At 42.1% G+C, this 24,958-nt stretch overlaps 2 protein-coding genes and 1 non-coding gene across 6 annotated transcripts in view; 2 read left to right on the top strand and 1 right to left on the bottom strand.

Annotated features, from left to right (window-relative positions):
- Positions 1–5,800: 5,800 nt before the first annotated feature.
- On the top strand, positions 5,801–5,873 carry TRNAK-UUU (transfer RNA lysine (anticodon UUU)). The gene has a single exon. It is a non-coding gene; the product is annotated as a tRNA-Lys (tRNA).
- A 6,433-nt stretch (positions 5,874–12,306) lies between these two features.
- On the bottom strand, positions 12,307–18,390 carry LOC119250878 (uncharacterized). Its single transcript, XM_037518460.1, has 3 exons — positions 18,381–18,390; positions 13,041–13,332; positions 12,307–12,740 (listed from the first exon to the last, which is right to left on the bottom strand). The coding sequence occupies exons 1-3, from the start codon at positions 18,388–18,390 to the stop codon at positions 12,569–12,571; spliced, it is 474 nt and encodes a 157-aa protein (XP_037374357.1). The 3' UTR covers positions 12,307–12,568.
- Positions 13,049–24,958, top strand: part of LOC119250713 (protein Mdm4-like) — a 139,616-nt gene continuing 127,706 nt past the window's right edge. Inside the window, exon 1 of one of the 4 annotated variants that reach the window (XM_054697697.1) lies at positions 13,049–13,195. The gene's annotated coding sequence lies outside the window, so the exon portion shown is untranslated. The remainder of the gene's footprint in view (positions 13,196–24,958) is intronic. The other 3 variants (XM_037518358.2, XM_037518356.2, XM_054697699.1) reach the window with 3 other exon arrangements.

Below are 24,958 nucleotides of genomic sequence, written 5' to 3'. Positions count from 1 at the left end.
GGGGTGTCTAACTATGGGGGGGATCATGAGTTTGTGTTGGTTGGTGCTATCTGTGGAATATTTAGGGGGGGTTGCCTGGTAGATAGTGAATTGAGACTCTAAACTAATAGTTGAGGCATGGGCAAATGATACCCAGTTTGGACTGCTTGGTTTATAGGTAGTAAATGAAGTCATGGGCATGTCTGAGATCACCTCGGTGGACATGCAGAGGAAGAGGCCTGCAAAAGAAATGGAGAAGGGCCTCCCTGGTGTTGCAGGGGTTAAGCACAGTACTCTGAACTTATCCACAGCCTCTGCAGCTTGAGTTCGATCCCCAGCCAGGGAGCTACCCACGTGGTACAGTAAACCTCTCCTGTCTCACCCGCTGCTCCCCTCAGCAGTGTATTTCAGTCAGTTTGCCTGTTCTGTTCCCCACTCTGTCTCTGGTGAATCCTCTCACCCCCCCACACCTCTGGCCTGTACCCCAGTTCTTATATGCATAAATAAATAAATAAATCTTAAAAAATAATAAAAAAGAGACACATGAGTGTAGACCATTGTTTCTATGAACTTGGCAATGAATGGGAAGGAGAAATATGACAGTAGATGGGGAGGGTGCAGGGTCAAGAGGAAGATCTTATGATTTTTTTTTTCTTTTTCAGATGGAAAAGACTTAAACATGCTATTTTGTTAAGGGTAAAACCAAGGAGGAAGATGATTGATGAAGAAAACCCCAGAGGAGCTGAGAGGATTTGGGGTCCAGGAATAGGGGGTGACATTGCCTGGGCATCTTTGAGAGGAGGGTGCACAAGGAGATGTCTGTGCAGAGTCATACACAAGAGACTAGGCCTTGAGAGGACTGGCTGCTGCCTGACAGTCTCTAAGCAATTACTGAGAAAAATGGGGAGGAATGTTTAAGGAAAGTGGTCAAGGTTAATATAGCTGCTGAAGGAATGAGAAGGTAGCTCCTTCAAGAAAGGAACTTGCCCACAGAGACAAGGATCCTGTTGGGATGGGCCATTTTATCATGTAGTGGCTATGACCCATATTTCCATTTTCTTCTACAGCACTGGGAATGTTAAGCATTAAATCAGGGTACCCAGTTGAAAGACAAAAGGAAAAGAGGGCTCCTGAAAGAAAAGGAGGTGCCAAAGCAGGAAGGTTATGATTGCTGACATGGGCATTAAGGCCTGCCACTCCGGTGCCCTGGCCAGAAATTGCTTTCTAACACAACCATCTGTTTTCCTTGCTTAAAACTGACTAGTATGTATGTTCGCGAGGGCAGGATTTTTTACTTTGTGCTTTAAATGCCTGAATTCCCAGAGCAGAGAATGAACAGTGCCTGGGACATAACGTACTCAAGAAAAGCTTGTCAAACAAGTGGATGGTTCCACATAACTCCTGGGTAAAGTCCAAACCTCAATCCACAATCAGGGCCACTCCCTCTCTGGCCCTGGATTTTCACTGTAGCCTCGGAGAACAGAAACTTTGTTTCACTAATCCTTGCATCCGCAGAGCAGTGCCTGTCATGTACTAGGTATTCAAGTGTGTTGAATGAATAACACCCTCCTTCATTTCAATATAGACCGTGCTTTGGCCTTTACTATACTCCCTGCAGCTTCTAGAACACACACAATCCTCATCTGGACACCTTCCTACGAGCTCCTCCCTCTGCCTAGAGAGGGTTGCTCCCTGATATATATGCTGTCTATGTGGCAGGCAGAATAATGGCCTCCCAGAGGAGGAAGTATCTGCCTCCTAAATGCTAGAACCTATGAATATATGGTAAAAGAATTTTCACGTGCGAATAAGATAAGGCCATGGAGATGGGTGGGGGGAGTAGCCTGGATTACCCAGGTGGGTCCATTCTATTTTTTTTTTAAGATTTATTATTTATGCATACAAGAACTGGGGTACAGGCCAGAGGTGTGGGGGGTGAGAGGATTCACCAGAGACAGAGTAGGGAACAGAACAGGCAGACTGACTAAAATACACTGCTGAGGGGAGTTGCTGGCGGGTGAGACAGGAGAGATCTGCTGTGCCATGTGGGTCATCTTCCCGGCAGGGAATCAAACTCGTCAGCAGTGGCTGAGGATAGCCTCATAGGTTGCATTAACCCCTTGCACCACCAGAGAGGCCCCCCAAGTGAGTCCATTCCAATCACATGAATCCTTGAAAGTGGAATTCTGCTCCCAGCTGAAGGGAGTGATGACAAAAATGGTAGGAATTACCACACTGCTTGCTTTAAAGGATGAAGGTGCAGAGCCAAAGGATGTGAGCAACTACTAGAAACTGGAAAAGGCAAGGAGACAGATTCTCCCAGGAGCCTCCAGAAAGGAATGCAGCCCTGTCAACTCCTTTATTTTCAGCTAAGTGAAATCCATGTTGGGTTTCTGATCTAGAGACTGTGTGATAATAAACCTATGCTTTTTTTTTTTAAGATTTATTTATTTTATTTATACAAGAACTGGGGTATAGGCCAGAGGCGTGGGGGGGTGAGAGAATTCACCAGAGACAGAGCGGGGAGCAGAACAGGCAGACGGACTGAAGACACTGCTGAGGGGATCAGCGGGCCAGGCAGGAGAGGTCTGTCACGTCATGTGGGTTTTTCCCTGGCTGGCTCAGAATCAAATCTGCGCTGCAGAGGCTGCGGATAGCTTCACAGAGCGGCGCTCAACCCGCTATGCTACCAGGGAGGTCCAACCTGTGATTTTTTTAATCCACTAAATTTGTGGTAATTTGTTATAGCAGCAATAGTAAACTAATGCACCTCATGATTAGCTTTCCAGAAGTTTCCTTAGGGTGCCTGAGTGTCTAGACACACCTGATAGATGGATGCTTGGGTTGTAGCATTAATCAAGGGTGTTGGGACTGCTCTTTCTGCACTGGGAAGTTGAGAGACAAGATCACCTACCTACATTCTGATGTGACTGTCCCTGTCTCAAAGAAGGAGCCCCTACCCTATACATACTTTAGATGCAATGAAGTTGTCACCACTACCAAACCCTTTAGGCTAACAACCTTCTAGGCTAATGATGTGGAATCCATTATAAAGAGGTCAGAGGCACCAGGAGATCATGAGTTGGAGACCTGAATCACCTCGTGGAAAGAAAAGCAAAAGAAAGGACCCCATCCCCTTAATTCTCTTGAAATTAAACCTTTCCCTCATTGCACTAAAATCCCACCATTGGAGATGTGCTTTCTGGATCTTTAATATAATTATATTCAACTCATGATTATTTCTGTGCTAGATACACAGCCATGGGCCATTGTAGGAATCTCATACAGTATCTCACCCCCAGTCACAGGAGAAAACAGTTACCTCTTCAAGGTGCTAAAGCAAGGCTTGCTGTTTCAGGGTCCACAAACGGGGCCACTTAGGGCCAAGAACTGCGGTGATAAGCCTGTCTGCTCCACCCCAGTTTTGATAGAGTGGTTGCTGCTATTCAAAGACAGATGTATCTGATGAGTAGGAGGTTAAAATGCATCTTTTAAAAAATTAGTGGGGGAAATTAAGAAATAGGAAAGGGGGTGGGGAGGGAGGCTTAAGAATCTGTGGGTTTAGACTGTCCTCTACTGGGAGAATTTAATTCAACCATCTATGTGAAGTGAGAAGCTTCAAAAAGCACTTTGGAAAAAGGCTTATGCTTAATAAGGTAGAGGTAACAGTTGTGGTGTTTGAAATGCAGCAGAGAAATGAAGCCAATTCCTGTCACACTGCCTCAGGTGGGACTTTGCAGTGTTAACGAGCCGAACTTTCAATTCAACTGTCAAGCTTTGCCTACAGGAAGAAATTATTCTCCCAAGCCTGAAATAAACCCTGTCAGCTGTCTCCAATCTGGCACCTTCTCTCTCTAGTTCCTTCCATTCCAGCCAGATTAATTTATTCACCATCCCCCAAACACAGCTTGCACTCCCCACGTTCCTTCCAGATTTATCATTTTCCTTCCCACTGTGCCTACCTCAATGTTAGGGAAGTGGTAGATAATAAACAACTTAATGGCTTAACCCCATGCCATCTAGTTAACAGGTGGTTTATTATCCTGAAGGAAAGTGAATATGATGTAACAAAATCATTGGGCAGGATAAAACTTAAAGGCCCCTTTATTCTTGTTCCTTTAAAGTGGCCGGGACAGAACTCCATTTACTTTCATTGAAAATGTTAGGTTTTATACATTTCCACACCTCATTCATAAAACAGAGCAAGAAGTTTTTCCTTGTCTAACACAGGGGCTGCTCAAGATGTCTGCATAGATAACTGAATGTCTCTGTTGCCTGTTTCTATTTACCTCTAAGAGTGACTGGTTTAAACTTAACTCTGATCATGTATTTTCCTTGATTAAAAACTCAGTCTCCTGCTCTCATTTTGTAACTTCTGTCTTTCCATACCCATCTCCTGCAAAGCTTGTATTTGAATTTTTATTGCTGCCATTATTACTATATGTTAAGATTATTTGCTAGTGTATCTGCCTTCTTTCCTACATCGTGAACAGAATCTGTCTTACCTATTTCTGGAGTCTGGAACTAGCCCATAAGGAAACCACAATAAATGATCAATACATATTTGTTGAATTAAACCATTCCTTCCTGGTAGTTTGAGTCTAACCTTATCCTCCTGAGAAAAGTAATAGAATGGTGAAACTTTAGATTGAAAGGTATCTTAGAGGTCATCTAATCAATTCCCCTCATTTTTTAGAGGTGGAAGCCCAGGCCTATTCAGGATCACACAATTTGTTAGTTTTTGTTTTGAAAGAATCAGACAATTGTAGGAAAGAAATTTTTCCTAGTAAGGCTGAATTGTTTTGTTGCCCATTGTGTTCAGAAGCCTCAAGTTCCCAGAAACAAGAATAAATTCTCTCACCAGACTGTTAAATTTCATAACCCTGTGTTCCACACCCTTTGTGTCAGGATTGGTGAAATGGATTTTAGGAAAAAATAGACCAATCTGGAAAATTTTGTTCTTCAGGTTCCAAGTTGCTCCCATCCTGAACACTGCACGGGCTTTAGAAGGACTCATTTTGTGAGACTGACTTGAAATCTACAACTTGCCTGGAAGAGGGGGAAAGGCAAAGAATCAACCAAAAGTCTATATTCAGGATCTAAGCTTCCTTTCTTTAGTCTCAATTCAGACCCACTTTTCATAGTCACTTTCATTTTCCTTTATTAGAGCCCCTATTGGTGAGTCAAACTTATCTTTCCTTCTTTAGTGGCAAGGAATGCTTCATCTAATGGCAACATAATATCATGGATGGAAGTGTATTTTTCATCAAAGGTATTATAATCTGGTTCAGTGAAATTAATAAATTAAGAGAATTTATTAGGGAAGTGATAGATAAAATTCAAAAGAATTGTGTTCAAAGAGGTTACAGGCGTGGCAGACCTCTCCTGCCGCCTGCTGCTCCCCTCAGCAGTGTACCTTGGTCTATCTGCCTGTTCTGCTCCCTGCTGTCTCTGGTAAATCCTCTCACCCTCCTGCGCCTCTGGCCTGTACCCTAGCTCTTGTATAAAAATAAATAACCCTTTAAAAAATAAAATAAAAAAGGTTACAACTGTATGTCTGAATTTTGGATGGTCTTGGCTTTTTTGGGGGGGTAACTTTTTAACATTAGAAGGTTTAGTGGATATTGGCAACTGATCAAACGTGAAATACGAAAGAACTTGAACCCATGTCTTACGTGAAAGGAAAACAAATGTTGACATCACCTTACCACGCCAAATATATACATATTTTTAAAGCCAAATTGGAATCTAGCTTTAATTCACGAGAAACAACTTACTAGAATTATATCAAGTGAATAAAAGAAAACCCTAGTGCAAGAGCTCCCGGATAGCTCAGTCGGTAGAGCACCAGACTTTTAATCTGAGGGTCCAGGGTTCAAGTCCCTGTTCCGGCGTCTGCAGCTTTTGCACATTCACAGCTTACTAAATATTTTCTATTAGCAAAATTATAACACTGAAGCAAACTTCTTTTTAAATCGAACACAATTATCTCAGTATTGATTTCAGAAATTGCTAGAAGTTTGTTCTCACGGAAAGAAAGTGTAAAATCCCGAAACTTTTTGGAGAGTATACGCAGGTTTACGCAGGGTGGTTTCCCAGCAAGAAGTTTTGTTTTTTCAGATTGCTAATAATAAAGGAAACCAAAAACAAAACGTGAAAAAGAGAGGTAAAGATGGCGGCGGGGGAATGAACAGCTGGAGGCAGAGCACGAGCGCGCAGTTTGGCAGCTAACGGGGTTGAACTGTGCGGTTAGCCGCGGAAGACGGATTCTGTCTGGGGCCAGGAGCTTCCCCTGTAGGTCCCCTGCAGGCGTCTGCGTCATTTTAAATGACGCAAACCCTGAAAGGGTCTCCAGCCTTGGGGCGCAGCCTGCAAATCCGGAGACAGGACCTACCTGTGCCGGGGCCCGCACACGGGGCGTTACTGACTTCGCCGCCAACAGTTCTTTCCGCAGCCTCCGGGGCCTGAGCGCGGGCCTTGACAGTTACCCTCGGGGTTTAGAGTGGGGAGTTAAGGGGGTTTTGTTAGATGATGTTCCTTTTCTTCATGCCGTTTTTAACTGACTTAAACTGATTACTCTGGTCCAGCAATTCCACTTTTAGGAATTTGTCCTAAAGAAATAATTTGGGATGTTTGAACAGACCTGACCCCGCGAGAGCTCCTCATGGTTTTTTAATTGGGAAAAAATGGAAGAGACATAACTAACTATATAAATTATGGTACAGCCTTATTATGGAATGTTATGCATCCGTTACTAATGTCTGGAACCATACAACTTGAGAAAAATTGCAAAATATTGTTAAAATTAGGAAATATTTCAAATCAATTTTTTTTTTTAAATTGGCTGAATGTATGTACAATATAAGGATAAATGCTTCTGCAATGTTTGGGTTCTGAAGTTAGGTACCTTGTTTGAGTCCTCGCACCACATGGGATTTGGAGTAAGCTACTTGGGTGAAATAGTCCATGGGTATATGGAAGTTGTTTAGAACAGTGTGACATATAATAAGAATTTATAAAGTCACAAAGACAATGCAATGATGTAACAAGAAAAGCTTCTATGGATTCTGCCCTATCATTCTTTCACACTTTCCACCTTTCAACAAGGCTTAACATATTTGACTGGTGTAGAGGGAGATACAGAGAACTGACAGACAACAATATTAGATTAATTCTGGACAAAAAATGAATAGCTTTTTCTCTTAAATAGCAGGGAACTATCAACAGTGTGGCTCACCAATATTCTACCTAACTACCCAGGTGCTTCATCAACCTTCTCCCTTTGCAAAGGAGCGGAGGCAGCTCTCCTTGTCGCTAGGCTGCCCGCCTATGACTATGCAGGCGTCTCTCCTAACAAACCTGTCCCTTTCAGGGGCTGCTCCTTCTGCCCACGTGTGTTTGTGCAAGCATCCTTTACTTACTTCCCTTCCCTTTTTATAACAAACCTGACCTTTTGAATATTAAAAAAAAAACACTCTGATTCCTTACCATTTATTTATAGCAGCATTGAAAATCCTCCACATCCTTCTTTGCTAGGATTCCATGTCAGCACCTTTTAACAGAAATATGATGCAAGCCATGTATCTACTTAAATTTTTTCCATTAGTAATATTAAAAAAAAAAGGGCCTCCCTGGTGGCACAAGGGATTAAGATGCAACCTATGAAGCTATCCACTACCTCTGCAGCACCAGTTCAATCCCCCATCAGGGAGATGCCCACATGGCGCTGCAGACCTCTCCTTGCTGCACCTCCCCCTGCAGTGACCCTCAGGGCTAATGGCTGTTGCCATGGTCCTTGAGGTCCGGCGTGAGCAAGGAACCATGCGCGCAGGGGGAGAACAGCAAAATCCCTAAGATGCAGAGAAGCCGAATGCCTGCCAAGAGATAACGACCACCAGAAGCTGCCACAAAGATGATTAAAAGAAATGCTGACCACCTGGAACCTTATCTCGCTTTCTCAAGGCCCCTAAACTTTATTCTGCTACAACTGTCTCTCTAAAATCTTTCCTTTTTCTGGTCATTGATTGCTAATTAAAAAGCATACATAATTTAATAATTAGGCTAATGCAAATGAAACATTACTAAACACTGTGTTATAATAGAATTGTAGTTTAATAATCTATTATGTGCTTAACTTTAGTACCTTTGATATTAACTACATTATAATATAAATTTACCTATGACAATTAATTATGAGTAAACATAAGTAAGTAATAGTAGTAGTAGTTAGTACAAAAATATAGAAAGAGTTAATAACCTGTCCAATTAGGAATAAGACTAGGTCCAGGTGTAACTTCGGACATAAATCACTGCCCTGTCAATTAAGCTAAGCCTATGAGCAAACTGATCTCTTTGATGTTCACTGTTCCTATGCCTTTAGAAAAAACATATATATACTGACCACTAACAAAAATAAAGTTACACTCAGATTTACACTCTCTCTTGAAGTGTGTCTGTTTGTCATTTCTTTAACCAAATCCCTGACCACCCTGCGCAGTCTCTCAACCCTGAGACAGCCTCATTGTCTACTGCTGTGCTGGTCCGCGGCATCTCCTGTCTGGACTGCTTCTCCCTTCAGCAGTGTATTTCAGTCAATCTGCCTATTTTGTTCCCCACTCTGTCTCTGGTGAATCCTCTCACAACCCCCCCACCCCCTGCCGCACCTCTGGCCTGTACCCTAGTTCCTGTATGCAAAAATAAATCAATCTTTTAAAAAATAAAATAAAAAACAAAATTATTTTATTAATATTTTATTCTACCCAATATATCCAAAATATTACTATTTTTATGTGCAACCAACATAAAACACTGAGATATTTTACATGATTTCCTTCATACCAAATCTTTGAAATCTCATATGTACTTTACATTTATAGTACATCTTTTGGCTAGGAGAGTTTCAAGTCACATGTGGCTGGTAACTCTCATTTTGGACAGTGTGATTTAATACACAATCAAATCTTCCACTTCAATCAAAGTGGACTCTTCTCAGTTGTCAGACTATGTCTTCTAATTCCTCATCTCTTTCTTCTCTTCACTATTTATGCCTTGGTTCTTCTTCAAATGTTCTCCCATCTCTGCCTTTTGAAATCATATTAGTTTTTTAAGGTCCCACTCAAATGATACCTTGTCTATAAAACTTGCAATAAGAAGGAAAGATTAATTCCAGAGACTAGACTGACATTCAGTTTATGGTCACATTACTCAAATAGACAAAATAAAACTGGATCTTTATGCTGTGCACAAAAATCAATTCCAATGAGTTAAAGGCCTAGTGTGAAAAGAAAATCTTTAGAACTCTTAGGAGAAAATACATGAAAGTATATTTATGACTCAAAGACATAAAGATATGTCTTCTAAATAATATACAAGAAGAATCTTCTAAATAATATACAAAAAAAGAAATAAGACACACAGAAAATAATCAATTTGACTTAATTTAAAACTTCCGTTCATTGAAAGAAAACATGAAAAAGCGAAAACAAGCTATATATATATATTTTTTTGAAACTTATTTGCAATGCATGTAATCAAGGATTAAAAGATTGATACTCAGATTATAAAGAGAACTTTTACAAATCAAAACCAAAAGACAAACAAGGGCCTTCCCAGTGGCGCAGCAGGTTGAGCACAGCCCTGTGAAGCTGTCTGTAGCCTCTGCAGTGCAGGTTTGACTCCTGGCTGGCCAGGGAGATACCCACATGGCGCAACAGACCTCTCCTGTCTCGCTGCTGCTCCCCTCAGCAGTGTATTTCAGTCTGTCTGCCTGTTCTGCTCCCTGCTCTGTCTCTGGTGAATCCTCTCACCTCCCCCACCTCTAGCCTGTACCCCAATTTTTGTATAAAAATAAAACAAATCTTAAAAACCAACCAACCAACAAACAAAAAATCCAAAAGACAAACAATGCAACAGGAAAATGGGTAAAAGAACTCATAGATGAGTAACAATAAATCAATAAATATGGAAAAAAATCAACCTTGTTAATAATCATGAACATATACATTAAGCCATCATGAGAAATCATTTCACATCTCTCAGATTGTTTTTTAAATAATCTGATAATATCAAGGATTGGCAAAGGTGTGGAGCAACAGAACACACTCCTGTTACTCTGGAGAGTGCTTTGTCATGATCCAATAGAGTGGATAATGTATATGTGACTTTACTCTCTACAACACACACAAAAATGGATCTTCCATATGATCCAGCAATTCCACTCCTACGTATCTACCCAAAGGACACAAAAACATTAATTCAAAAGAACACCTGCACCCCCATGTTTATTGCAGCACTATTTACAATAGGTAAGCTATGGAAACAACCCAAATGCCCCCAAAATAGATGTCTGGATCAAGAAGATGTGGTATAAATACACAATGGAATATTACTCAGCAATCAAAAAATAAGCTCATGCAATTCACAGCAACATGGATGGAGCTGGAAGGGATCATGCTCAGTGAAATAAGCCAGAAAGAAAAATACTGGATGGTTTCACTGATAGGAGGAATGTAGAGGAACCAAATAAGTGATTAGGAAAAAAAATAATTATAATAAATTAAAAATCAAAATTAACAAGCAACTACAAACCAGAGACATTCTGCAGGTGGGGAGAAGGGAGTAGGATCAAAACAGGGGTAGGAAGAGCACAAGGGAGTATGATGATGGTACATGGGTGAATGGATGGTGGGAATTTCACAGGGACTATAACTGAGATGAGAAAGCAATCATACATTGTACAAAAATGAAGAGTGATGTAAAAAATATATAAAATAAGGGCCTCCCTGGTGGCACAAGGGGTTAAGCACAGCACTATGAATCTATCCGCAACATCTGCTGCACAAGTTTGATCCCTGGCCAAGGAGCTACCCACATGGTGCAGCAGACCTCTCCTGTCTCCCCGCTGCTCCCCTCAGCAGTGTATTACAAATTGAAGATCTGTGTAACTTTCTGGTTTCTACAAATAGACTAAACTCAGATTTCCTGTCTCTTTATTCAGTAGTTTGTGAGTCTAGTTCTAAGAGATGGAAGTGGTGACCATTAAGTCACTTATGAGTATGTTAAGCCAATTTCATTTTCTTTTTTGGTAAGGTTATTTGACTGGTAAAAGATATTATAGGTATGGCTTATTTTCTTTCTTTCTTTTTTTAATATTTATTTATTTATGCATAAAGAGCTGGGGCATAGACCAGAGGTGTGGGGGGGTGGGTTGAGAGACAGAATGGGGAACAGAACAGGCAGATTGACCAAAGAACACTGCTGAGGGGAGCAGCCGATGAGACGGGAGAGGTCTGCTGCACCATGTGGGTTGCTACCTGGCCGGCCCAGGATGGAACTCATGCTGCAGAGGCTGTGGACTGCTTCATAGTGTGGTGCTTAACCCCTTGCGCCACCAGGGAGGCCCAGATATGGTTTATTTTCATTATAGCATGTAATTTGATGAAGTTTTATGAATTCCTTTAGAAAGGATAGAGAAATGTTGCCAAATGTTGACCACTAATATGTGGGATCATTGGAGGTTTAAGAAAAACACTGGAAGATGAATGATTTTCATGAATCAGGTGTCAACTCTAAGGGGAAAAAGTTCTATTCTTAACCATGTCTCATTCAACTTATTTATGAAGGCTTTAAATGATGATAAATATGTTGATAAAAATTTTGCAGAATGCAAAAGTGAATTAATCTCTCTCAGCCTTTCAGGAGAGGCTAACCTGCAGTCCATGCATCACTACACTTACCACATTCTTTTGATCTGGGCAGTCTGACTCCTCCACTAGACAGATTGCAAGTCCTCTAGGTTTGGAATCCTCTACCTTGGTGCTTGGCACATAGTAGGTATTCAACAAATATATGTCCATCTTAAACAAGCTTAATTGCAAGGAGGGATCATAATTCAAATGTTCAGGATACAGTAGGAAGGGATCCAAGCTAACCTGAAACTATTTAAAAGAAACAAATTCCTGTTTTGGAATTTAAAAAAAAAAACTAAAATTAACTGCACAGGTGAAAGAGTTGACAGTGGTTCGCCTAAAAGAGCACCTCCGTCCCCCCTCCCCCCTTTATTTTTTTGAGAGGAGTGGTTGCTGACTTAAAGCTCTCTGGAAACAACTGTGAAAAAAGAAGTTTCTTCAGCTTATTTACAGAACTCTGAAACTCTCACCGACAGAAATAGAGGAAGGTGCGATATGCAAATTAAAGGAGTTCACTGCCCCATTTTCATTTGCCTGAGACCGTGTGTACCTCAAAACCCCACATTTTAAAAGGGACAAATGGGTACTTGTTCAGAAGATGGTGACTAGGTGGCAGGGGGTTTGAAGCCGTGCCAAATAGAAATAGCTGGAGACGCTGACGGGATTTTTTAGTTTGTAGAAAATCAAACAGGGTTAGGGATGGTTTATGCTAGCTGTCTTCAAATAACCGAACAGACACTACTCAGTTCTCCAAAGAGCAGAACTATAATCACTAGAAATTGCAAAGTAACATTATGTCTGCTCAGGACTCCCTCTAACTTGTAGAATCTCCCTGAAGTTAAACGGAATGAGGTATTTAGGGGCGGTAATGCTGCTTGGTCCCAGCAAGAGTTCGAAGAGAGTTAGCCCGACAGGTTTGAAGGTACTTTTATATTGCGAAAGCGTAGACTGGAGGACCCCATTTCATCGTGCTTTGCGCGTTTGGCATTTCCCATGACGTCTTGCAGTCGCCCGGTGTCTACTAGTCTGATCTCCCCCAAAAGCGCCCACGCTGCGTTTCCGCTCTTCAGCCTCCTGTGGGGAGTAAGAGTAAGTTAACACCGAGGAACTGAGGAGAGGCGCTTTTCTGAGGACGCCTCTGATTACCCTCTCGGGTTTTTCCTCTCCCAGTTTTGCGATCTCCTAGGGCACGTCTGCAAAGGCCTCAAGGCCCCGCAGTACTCAAGATGCTCGCGCCTGAAACCTTACGACTCCTCGCCACCCACGCTCTGCGCCTCTCTCTCCGGACCAGCCTCTCCTCTATGGTAGGAGAGCGCGGCCGGTCTAACTCTCCAGCCCTCCAGTTGCCCCATCGAAGCTTTCCGGAGGCCTCACCGGAAGCGCTTGTGAGGAGCGTTGGAGAAGCCGGAAGTTGCGCCTTCTTTCCTCGCCGTTTCAAAATGCGGTTGAGGCCTTGAGGCCTCGGGGCCTGCGACTGACGCCCCCTGTCCCGCGCTTGGCGGGGGAGCGACTCCTGGAGCGGCCTTCAGGTGTGGCTCTGGACTTAAGCCGGCGGGGTCCGGGGGGCGGGGAGTGGGAGCGGGCGGCGGCGCGGCAGTCTCCACGGGCGGAAGGAGCTCGCGGGTGGATGGCGGCGTGGGCACGGGTGCGCCGGGCAGAAGAAGGGCTGGGGGCAGGATTAGAGGAGCAGCCCCCCAGGAAGATGAAATGGAGGTGAAGTGACGTGTCACCTATTCAGCTACCGGGCTCCAAACCTAAAATCGAAATATTGGTATTGACGATGTTTAATTGGACGCAGAATTGGAGGAATGTTGAGGCACTTGGGAGGAAAAAAGGTTGTGAGAGAGGGAAGCGAGGAGAATGACATTGGGGTGTCTCTCGAGAATCTCGGAGCTGCGGGTCATCTGTCTCAGAGACCCTGAGGGCTCGTTTGAAGAAAGCTCCTTTGTGGCCACACCCAGGCTTCCCAGGCAGAGTATCAGGAGATGGAGCTCAGGAATGTGTGTTTCTGTCATCAGCTTCCCGTTTGGTTTTTTTTTATCCTATGAAGCTTGAAAACCGCTGTTTTGAGGGGAGGTCTGTGTTGCGAAGTCCCTGCATACCTTGGGATGCTACACGTGGAACAAAAATCTGTCAGAGACTTTACTTCTCAGTTTAGGTTTATTCCTCTTCTTCCCTCGTACATTCTGATGCGAAAAAGTAATTTGAAACATAAATATTTATTTCATGATAAGCACTGGTTATGATCATAACTTTTTTAATAGTTAAAAAAAGTGCATACCTGTTTGAGAAAATGCACACAGTATAGAAGTATGTAAAGTTAACTGTCCATCTTTACTAACCTTTTACCTCTTGCAGTTAGCTACTTTATATTTATTTATTTATTTTTATATTCCCCATACAATTGCACCCCCCTTATTTTGGCTCCAATCCCTCCTTTCCCTGCCCCCCCCCGCCCCCATAGTGTGTCTCTGGTTTATAGTTGTTTGTTGACTTTGATTTTTTCTGTCTTATAATATTTTTTCTATTTTTATGCATAATGTTTTAAAACAACATTGGGATCATTTTGTATGTATTCTTCTGCATCTTAAATTTTTCAAATATCAATGTCATGGACAGCTTTCCATAAAGCATACATACTATACTTAGTGTTTTTTTTTTTTTTTTTTTACAAATCATACTTTAAAGACTTGCATGATATTGCATTACAGGATTATACAATAGTTTCTTTAATCAGTTCCCCCTTGGTGGATTTTTAGGTTGTCTTCTGACTTGGTTGTTTTGCAAACTGTGCTGGAGTTTACTTTTGCTACACACTTATTCTTTGTAGGTGTGTAGTAGGCTTGGTAAGAATTAAAAGATCTGAAAAGTAGTTTCTTTATTAAAAGAAAAAATCTAATCATTTCTGTGTAGTTGAGGGAGAATCAGACAGTAGTTTTTAATAGAGATCCCTAGGGCTCTAAAGAATTGGTAAAAATGATTAGTTCTGCTAACTTCTGATAAGTTATTGTTTTGTGGGCCCAGCACGCTTCTTTTGCATGCCCATGTCGGCTGGTCCTTTGCTCCTTAAGTGCTCTGAAAAAACAAGGTATTTTGCTCTACCTTGGGATATTCCTAGTTTTATATTATGGGAGAAGTAGTGAAATTGGTTTTTCTTTCAGTAAATACACCTCTTCTGAGGAAGGGCCCTTTTGAATACAGCAACAGAAAATAGCAAAAAGGGCTTTCTGCTTTCATTTAAAAGCAGACAAATTCTTCTCAGTTTTCTTTACATATCCCTAGGGTTTATTAATTGGAAAGAAACGTATTCAGAGAGTTAAAGCAATGACACTTAATCTTTTAATAGGACTGAAGTATTTTCTAAGAGGGCTAGATTTTTCAAGATACTATAGATAAACACAATATTTGTGATTTTCTCATTTGGTATATATACCATTCAATAAAGTAACTAAAACCTGTTTTTTCAATTCATATTTTTTTTCTGTTTACCCTGCTTTTAAAATGAGATAATTTAAATCATATCACGGATATATCATTTTACCTTTAAATATGCCAGAATGGGGCCTCCCCGGTGGCGCAGCAGTTGAGCGCTGGGTTACGAAGCTGCCCGAGGCCTCTGAGGCGCCGATTCGATCCCCGGCTGCTCCCAGGCCACCGGAGGAGGGTCCCACATGGCGTGCAGACCTCTCCTGCCGCCCGCTGCTCCCCTCAGCAGTGTACTTCGGTCCTTCTGCCTGCTCTGCTCCCCGCTCTGGCTCTGGTGAATTCTCTCACCCTCCTGCGCTTCTGACTGTACCCAGTGCATGTATAAACAAAACAAACAAACAAGCAAATAAATAAATAAATGAAACATGCCTCTATAGAAAAAAAAAATAAATATGCCAGAATGTATATCTTATCAGGTCAGGATTAAAAAAAAATGATTGCCATGCATTCAGTTAATCATTTCTAATAGTATCTGCTGTATATTACATCATTCAAAATTTCCTGACTGTTTAGAAAAATATGACATTTTGCACATGGCTTGCTTGAATCCAGACTTGAACAGGAATACACACTGTATTAGGTTTATTATATTTTACATTTTATTTATTTTTTAAAGATTTATTTATTTATTTATTTATTTATTTATTTATACAAGCACTGGGTACAGTCAGAAGCGAGGGAGGGTGAGAGAATTCACCAGAGCCAAAGCAGGGAACAGAATAGGCAGACTGACTAAATACACTGCTGAAGGGAGCAGCAGGCTCAGCAGGGGAGGTCTGTGCGCCATCTGGGCCCCTTGCTGGCGGCCGGGAATCGAACCGGCGCTCCAGAGGCTGCGGGCAGCTTTGCAGCCCAGTGCTCAAACGCTGCACCACCAGGGGAGGCCCTATTTTATATTTTAAAAAGATTTATTTTATTTATGCATATAAGAACTGGGGTGTAGGCCGGAGGTATGGGTAGTGGTGAGAGAATTCATCAGAAACAGAGTGGGGAGCAGAACAGGCAGATCCACTGAAATACACTGCTGAGGGGAACAGTGGGCAAGACTGGAGAGGTCTGCTGTGCCATTTGGGTCAGCTCGTTGGCTGGCGATTGAACTTGTGCTGAAGTGGCTGCAGATAGCTTCATAGTGCTGAGTCTGAGCTGCTTGCACCACCAGGGAGGCCCTTAGGTGTGTGTTTTTAAGTCTCTGTAACAATCTCCTTAGTTCAACTCTCCTACCCAACCGAAGTCCTATATGAGTATTAGGTACTTTCCTCTACCCTTCGTTTTCCCTACAAACATGTAGTTAGTTAGATCTGAGGTTTGATTAGATTTTAATATATATTTTTTGGATCAAGAATATTGCATAGGGCTTCCCTGATGGCGCAAGGTTTAAGTTGCAGCACTATGAAGCTGTAGAAAGCCGCTGCAGCACGAGTTCGGTCCCCAGCCAGGGAGGTGACCCGCATAGCACAGCAGACCTCTCCTGTCTCTCCGGTTGCTCCCCTCAGCAGTGTATTTCAGTCATTCCGCCTGTTCTGTTCCCCACTCTGTCTCTGGTGAATCCTCACCCCACAGCTCTGGCCTGTAATCCAGCTCTCGTGTACATAAATGAATAAATCTTTAAAAGAAAAGTTTTTTTAAAAAAAAGAATATTTCATAGGGGAGGTACTGGGTGCTTCTTATACTTCACATCAGAAAGTGTATGATGTGTGATTGACATTTTTAGAGGTAAGTTTAGTCAGTGCGTCAAGTGCTTAATCCTACTGCATATGTGTTAAAATCTCCCCTTCCCCCTCTATCAGGTGGTTTTAACATCTAATAATGATTGCTGAGGAGATGACATTTAACCTGAGACTGGAATGTTGAGGATGAATCAGTCTTGTACTGAACTCACTCTCAGTGCTCCTAGTGAGGAGACACTGTGCAAAAGCCCTGAAGCAGGAAGCAGAGGCCCTGGTAGAGAAACCAAAATGTCAGGGTGACTCAGGAGCAGGGGGAAGATAGTGCGGCTGGAGGGCTGGACTGTTTCTCTTGAGGACAGCAGTAAGCTATTGCGCAGGGCAGGTGCGGTGGACTTGCTTTTTTGTTTTGGTTTGTTTTTTGAATCCTGCCTATAGTGTGGAGCTTGGATTGAGAGACCAGTTAAGAGTCTATTGCTACTTCTTGAAGTAGTCAAGAAGTAACACATTTTGGTTTGGGGAAATGGTCACAGAGAGAAAGTGAAGGGATGGTTTTAAAATCTCCAGGGTCTGGTGATGTGATAAGGGGGAGGAGGGAGTCAAGATGAATCCTAACTTCTGGTCTGCGTGACTGAATGTAACTACCCACTGGCAGCAGGGTGTAGTGGAAAAATGATAAACTTTAGGCTTGGGCAAGTTATTTACTTCTTTAAGCCTTTAGTTTTTCTTTTAAGGAGCAGATAACAGTACCTAATCCTTCCTATACTCAGAGGGATTGCAAGTAGAAGAGGGACAAGATTTCTCTATTTCTCACACATGTCTTTGAACAAAGACTCTGTTCATGATGTTTTCCCTCTCCTTTTTCTCAGCATTCTCCCATTTACAAGTCCTTCCACTACTACTTCACTCTGTCTTACTCTTCCTCTGCCTTGCAAGTAACTTGTGAGGTTTAAATTTTCAGAGTTGCCAGTCCCTATTATAATGCTCCTCTTTCTACTCGAATGCTGAATTTGTGTGACTACTGCCTCCTTTCCCAGAAATCATTCTTGAACTATTAAAAAAAATGCTATGGGAAACAAATGGGTGTGTTTTGAACTGGGGTGTGTGTGTGTGTGTGTGTGTGTGTGTGTGTGTGTTTCCTTTGGAGGTGTGGGTATTGACCTCTAAGACAGGAGTCTGCCTGGCGCTGCTGTAGAAGAAGAAAACCATGGGGAAGGGAACTGTTGGACTACTGTTTTAGTTTCTCATCTCCCTCATTATCTTGAAATTACCTTTTTCTACTCTTGCTGTCACCAGAGCCCTAGTCCAGCTCTCCTCAGGAGTAAATCAGGGTGTTGTAGGAGTCTCATCTTGTCGAGAAAAACAAGCAATGACAGTCTTATACTGAACTTCCTCAGTCACTTCTGTCCCTTATCCTCTTATACCTTAGGTCGCTCCAAGTCCCTATTATGATGCCTCTTCTCCCTGAGGAACAAAGGTGAATGTTTGATTTCAGTGGCGATTGTATGTGGTGTAGAGTGACTGATGTTCTGGAGCTTGCACTTGCCACTTTTTCATTTCCTACCTTGCTTCATCTTACTGCAACTGATGTGAGTTGGAATCTAGTCTTCTTCCACATGGTTTGCCTGTCAGAGTAGCTGCTGTTCTCCAGGAAAAATAACACAAAGACAGTTGAAGAGCACAGAAATAATTTAACAGACCAACATTTTAATGTTAGACTGGTAATTAATCATAAAAGAAACAGGGCGGGCCTTCGTGGTGGTGCAAGGGGTTAAGCACCACGCTATGAAGCAATCCGCAGTCCGCAGCCTCTGCAACATGACTTCGATCCCCAGCCGGCCAGGGAGCAACCCACATAGCAGCAGACCTTTCCTGTCTCGCCCGCTTCTCCCCTCAGCAGTGTATTTCAGTCACTCTGCCTGTTCTGTTCCCCGTTCTGTCTCTGGTGAATCCTCTCCCCCCTCCCACATCTCTGGCCTGTACCCCTGTTCTCGTATGCATAAATAAATATTTAAAAAAAAAAAACAGGGAAATATTAGCAAATATCCTTATTGAAATAAGCAGGGACGAAGAATATCAAGCATAGGGCCTCCCTGGTGGCACAAGGTGTTAAACACAGCATTATGAAGCTATCTGCAGCAGACCTCTCCTGATTTGCCTGCTGTTCCCTTCAGCAGGGTATTTCAGTCAGTCTGCCTGTTCTGTTCCCTGCTCTGTCTCTGGTGAATCCTCTCACCCCCTCACACATCTGGCCTGTACCCTGGTTCTTGTATAAATAAATAAATAAATCTTTAAAAAAAAAAAAAGAACCCTATCAAGTGTATGCTAGCAATTTTGAAAACAAAATGGAAGCAGAAACAAAAATTTTGAATATGTTTGAATTAGCATTACAATTTGTTTTTTTATTTTATTTCATTTTTTTTTTAAGATTTATTTATGCATACAAGAACTGGGTACAGGCCAGAGGTGTGTGTGGGGGCGGGGGTGAGAGGATTAACTGGAGACAGAGTAGGGAACAGAACAGGCAGTTTGACTGAAATACACTGCTGAGGGGAGCAGCAGGCAAGTCTGGAGAGGTCTGATGCACCATGTTGGCTTCCTGCTGACTGTTCAGGATTGAAATCGTGCTACAGAGGCTGTGGACAGCCTCATAGGCAGTGTATTAACCCCCTGCGCCACCAGGGAGGCCCAGCATACAATTTTGCATAATATTTATTAAAGAAGTTAAAATTGTGAGGGCCTCCCTGGTGGCACAAGGGGTTGAGACGTAACCTGTGAAGCTATCCACTGCTACTGCAGCACAAGTTCAATCCCTGGACAGGGAGCAGCCCACATGATGCAAAAGACCACTCCTGACTTGCCCACTGCTCCCCTCAGCATTGTATTTCAGTCAACCTGCCTGTTCTGTTCCCCATTCTGTCTCTGGTGAATCCTCTCACTCCCTACACCTCTGGCCTGTACCCCAATTCTTGTAATGCATAAATAAATAAATCTTTTTTAAAAGTTAAAATTGTGATTAAAAATCTTCCCACAAAGAAAACACTGGCTTTTATCAGTTTTGCAGGTGGATTCTACCAATCTTTCAAAAACCATAACATCTCCATTTTGTAGTTTTCAGACAGTAAAATAATAGGTACTACTCAAAAATTCATTCTATTAGGCCTGATAGCCCTAACATCAAGATGAGACAAAAACAGTAGACAATTGCAGACCCATTTCATTTACATAGATTTAGGACCTAAGCAAAATAATTAGCAAATCAAAATGAACAGGTTATTAAAAAAGGGTAATACCCAGAAACCAAGTTGGGTTTATCCTAGGTATATAAGGATTTAATGTTTTTTTTTTTTTTTTTTTTATTCATGCACACAAGAGCTGGTGTACAGGCCAGAGATGTGGGGGGTGAGAAGATCCACGAGAGACATGGGGAACAGAACAGGCAGACTGACTGAAACACACTGTTGAGGGGAGCAGCAGGCTAGACAAGAGAGGTTTGCTTTGTCATGTGGGTTGCTCCCTGGCTGGCTGGGGATTGAACTTGTGCTGCAGAGGTTTTGGATTGCTTCACAGTGTGGTGCTTAACCCCTTGCGCCACCAGGGAGGCCCTGTAAGGATTTAATATTTAGAAAATCCATAAATCCAAAATTCACATTGATTAAAAGACAAAAATGATCATCTCAGTAAATAAAGAAAAAGCACTTTATAAATCACTCTTACAGTCTTATTAATGAGGAAAAAGAGGGAGACTTCTAAGCTAATAAAAGAGTAGCTGTTTAAAAAAAAGCAAATATGTTGTAGGGAAACAATGAGAGCACTTCCTTTAAAGTCAGAGACAAAGAAACCTGATATATATTCAACATTGCATTGATAGTCCTAAGTAGTAAGACAAATAGAAGAAATTAGAGGCACAAGAATTGGGAAGAGGGAATAAAATTCTGTTACCTGCAGATGATAGGATCATTTACATAGAGAACAATGATTTGAAAAAATAGGTTAATAGAAGTAATTATGTGAGTTTTTGCAAGAGAACTAGATATAAGATTAATGAGTCATTTGTATTTCTTTACATAGGCACAAACCACTAAAAATCAATGAAAGAGAAGGCATGATCGTGTCAAAACTATTTTAGAAATTACTGTAATGCAGTGGTACTAGCCCTCTAAGGAGAATGTTCAGGAACACTGCTAAGATATTAAATAAGTCTTTAATAAGTAGAAGAATATATCATGTTAATGAATTAGAGAACAATTTGATTGCATTATAAATGTAATATTCAAAATCCCAACAGGGATTTTCTTTTTCTTTTTTTTTTTTTTTTAATAGAGGCATGTTTTTTTATTTATTTATTTGTTTGTTTGTTTTGTTTATACATGCACTGGGTACAGTCAGAAGCCCGGGAGGGTGAGAGAATTCACCAGAGCCAGAGCGGGGAGCAGAGCAGGCAGAAGGACCGAAGGACACTGCTGAGGGGAGCAGCGGGTGGCAGGAGAGGTCTGCGCGCCATGTGGGACCCTCCTCCGGTGGAAGGGGAGCAGCCGGGGATCGAACTGGCGCCACAGAGGCCGCGGGCAGCTTCGCAACCCAGCGCTCAACCGCTGCGCCACCGGGGAGGCCCCCAACAGGGATTTTCATAGAACTTGATGATACTAAAATTTATATGGAAGAGTTAAGGGACCAAGCATAGCTAGTTACTTCTTAAAAGGAACAGGGAGGGGAAGATTGCCATACTGGATAGCAAGACTCACAGGAATTAAGACAGTGTGGTGCTGTGTAAACACAGAAATGTTGAACAGTGGAATAGAGTAGAGAACTCTGAGGTGCATATAAGGGAAATTTGATAAATGACAGAGGTCATGGTCCAGAAAGGTATTGTTAAATTGAGCTGGGAAAAATGACCATTGAAATGGAAAGAGAAAAGTGACACTTGTGTAAAATCTCTAAAAAGAAAAATAAGTCAGGTCCAGATGGATTAGGATTTAAATGTCATAGAAGTTTAAAAATTTTAGCAGGCCCTCCTGCCAGTCTTAGTAAAAAGTATAGGTAAACATAAGACCTTGGGTGGGGCTTCCCTGGTGGCGCAAGGGGTTAAGCACCACACTATGAAGCAATCCACAGCCTCTGCAGCACGAGTTCGATCCCGGCCAGAGAACAACCCACATGGCACAGCAGGCCTCTCCTGACTCGCCCCGCTGTTCCCCTCAGCAGTGCTTTCAGTCCTTCTGCCCGTTCTGCTCCCCGCTCTGTCTCTGGTGAATCCTCTCACCCTCCCACGTCTCTGGCCTGTACCCAGCTCTTGTATAAATAAATAATTTTTTTTTTAAAAAAAGACCTTGGGAAATAAAATATTACTTAGCTAGACCAGCTGGAGGTCATTGACTAAAAAAAAAAAAAGAGGTGATAAATATAAATTTGATTTGTGTAGAATTAAGTTTTTTGGGCCAACTCATGGCGCAAGGGCTTAAGACGCAGCCACAGCAGCATGAGTTGGATCCCCAGCCAGGGAGGTGACCCACATGGCGCAGCAGGCCTCTCATGTCTCACCTGCTGTTCCCTTCAGCAGTTTATTTCTAGTGGATCTGCCTGTTCTGCTCCCCACTCTGTCTCTGGAATCTTCTTACCCCCTGCATCTCTGACCTGCACCGCAGCTCTTATGTCCATAAAAAAATAAATCTTTAAAAAAAAGAATTAAGTTTTTGCTCATAAAAACGCCTTCTGGAAAATGCAGATTACAAATTGGGAGAATATGTTAGTAGAACACCCAGTTGACAAAGAGCTAATATTAAAACTCTGTAAAGAACTACTGTAAGTAAGTATAACAAAATCAATTAGAAAATGTGCAAAAGACACAAACATCTATCACAGATGAAATACATGTGGCTGACAAACATGTAAAGACAGCATCATTAGCGATCAGGGAAATATAAATCATGGTCATACCTATTTGGCAAAAATTAAGTTTTATGATACCAAATTTTCAAGGAGGGGTAGATTGACAGAATATCTTATACATTCTGAGAGAATTATAAATTGGTACAAATATTTAAATTGAATTCCGTATTAGATTTATATATGGGGGCCTCCCTGGTGGTGCAAGGGGTTAAGACGCAGCACTATGAAGCAATCTGCAGCCACTGCAACACGAGTTTGATCCCGGACCAGGGAGGTGACCCACGTGGAGCAGCAGACCTCTCCTGCCTCTCCTGCTGCTCCCCTCAGCAGTATATTTCAGTCAATCTGCCTGTTCTGTTCCCCACTCTGTCTCGGGTGAATCCTCTCACACCCCCCCCATTTTGGCCTGTAACCCAGTTCTTGCATGCATGCATAAATAAAATGTTTAAAAAAAAAAGACATATATGCTCTGACCCAGGAATTTCTCTCGTAGATATGCCCAAGAGATACTTTTTGCACATGTACATCAAATAACATGCATAAGAGTGTTAATGGTGAAATATTTATAAGAGTGAAAACATAAAAACAACTCAGATGACCCATCATACACTAGGATGTTATATGGCAGTCAGGATAAGTGAAAAATGAAATAAAAGTATGCTATTATATGAGTGAACTCTAAAACATTCCACTAAGTGAAGTAATTCAGACACAAAGGACAAATGCTGTATAATTATTGGAGGTGCCTAGAATAGGCATATTCATTGCGTCAGACCATAGAATAGTTCCCAGGGTCTTGGGAGAGGGATACTGCAGGGTTATCGTATAATGAGTACAGAGTTTCAGTTGAGGGTGATAAAAATGGTTAGTGGTGATGGTGGACAACATTGTAATGTACTTACTGTCACTGAATTATATACTTAAAAGTAGTTAAAATGGTTGATTTTTAAAAAAAAACAGATTATGCGTACAAGAACTGGGGTATAAGCCAGAGGTATGGGTAGTGGGGGGCGGGGGGCGGTGAGAGGATTCACCAGAGAGCGGGAAGCAGCACAGGCAGATCTACTGAAACACACTGCTGAGGGGAGCTGCGGGCGAGGCAGGAGAGGTCTGCTGTGCCATGTGGGTATCTCCCTGGCCGGGGATAGCTTGATAGCACTGTCTTTAACCCCTGTGCTACCAGCGAGGCCCAAAAATGGTTAATTTTTACTGCAGTTCAGTTTTAAAGTGACATGGTGGTAGAAATTAATTATAGTGATATAAAAATCACTGAAATATCACTAACATACTTGTGGGATTTTTTTAAAGTTGAAAGCAACTAAACCAAAAATATGTACTTTTTAGGATTCCATTTTGAGGTAGTGAAATGCATAAAAAATGGGAAGAAAGAAAATGAAAACAGGATTCAGGATGATTGTTGGGGGAGGCAGAGGAATGTGGTGGGGGTATATATATGATTAAGTATAGATCATTGTCAAAATCTTAGTTTTTTTTAAAGATTTAATTATGCATACAAGAGCTGGGGTACAGGTCAGAGGTGTGGGGGGATGAGAGGATTCACTAGAGACAGAGTGGGGAACAGAACAGGCAGATTGACTGACATACACTGCTGAGAGGAGCAGTGGGTAAGGCAGGAGAGGTCTGCTGTGCCATGTGGATTGCTTCCAGGCTGGCCGGGGATCGAACTCGTGCTGCAGTGGCTGTGGATAGCTTCATAAGTTGTGTCTTAACCCTTGTGCCCCCCAAATCTTAGTTTGTGGGTGCTAATATTGCACTGTTAAAAGAATCAAGTAGAAGCAGGTCATGTTTGGGCCTCCCTGGTGGTGCAAGAGGTTAAGACGCAACCTAAGAAGCTATCTGCAGCCACTGCAGCATGAGTTTGATCCCCGGCCAGGGAACAACCAACATGGTGCAGTAGACCTTTCCAGACTTGCCCACTGCTCCCCTAAGCAGTGTATTTTGGTCAGTCTGCCTGTTCTGTTCCCTACTCTGTCTCTGGTGAATCCTCATCCCTCACACCTCTGGCCTGTACCCCAGTTCTTGTATGGATAAATAAATAATTTTTTTTTTAAAAAAAAGCAGGTCATGTTTGAATGAACAGTGATAATATGTCTTGAAGGAAAGGATTGTAATCTAATACCTAAATAGGGTCTTCAGAATTCTTCTGAGTTTGAAATCTTGACCCCCAACAATTTGCTATGTGATTTTAGGCAAATAACATTTCTTTTCTTCTCTTGCCTCGCCTGTAAAATA

Source organism: Talpa occidentalis, unplaced genomic scaffold (genome assembly GCF_014898055.3).
Source record: "Talpa occidentalis isolate TD23 unplaced genomic scaffold, MPIMG_talOcc4v2.1 talOcc4.18, whole genome shotgun sequence".
Taxonomy (NCBI): domain Eukaryota; kingdom Metazoa; phylum Chordata; class Mammalia; order Eulipotyphla; family Talpidae; genus Talpa; species Talpa occidentalis.
Note: the sequence above shows the minus strand (reverse complement) of the source record. Positions and strands in the feature narration are given on the sequence as shown.

Excerpts from the sequence above, each read along its gene's own strand:
- LOC119250878 (XM_037518460.1), bottom strand. Across the intron at positions 12,741-13,040 it reads GCTCCTCACAAGCGCTTCCG|GAGGCTGAAGAGCGGAAACG; the intron begins GTGAGGCCTCCG and ends TACTCCCCACAG.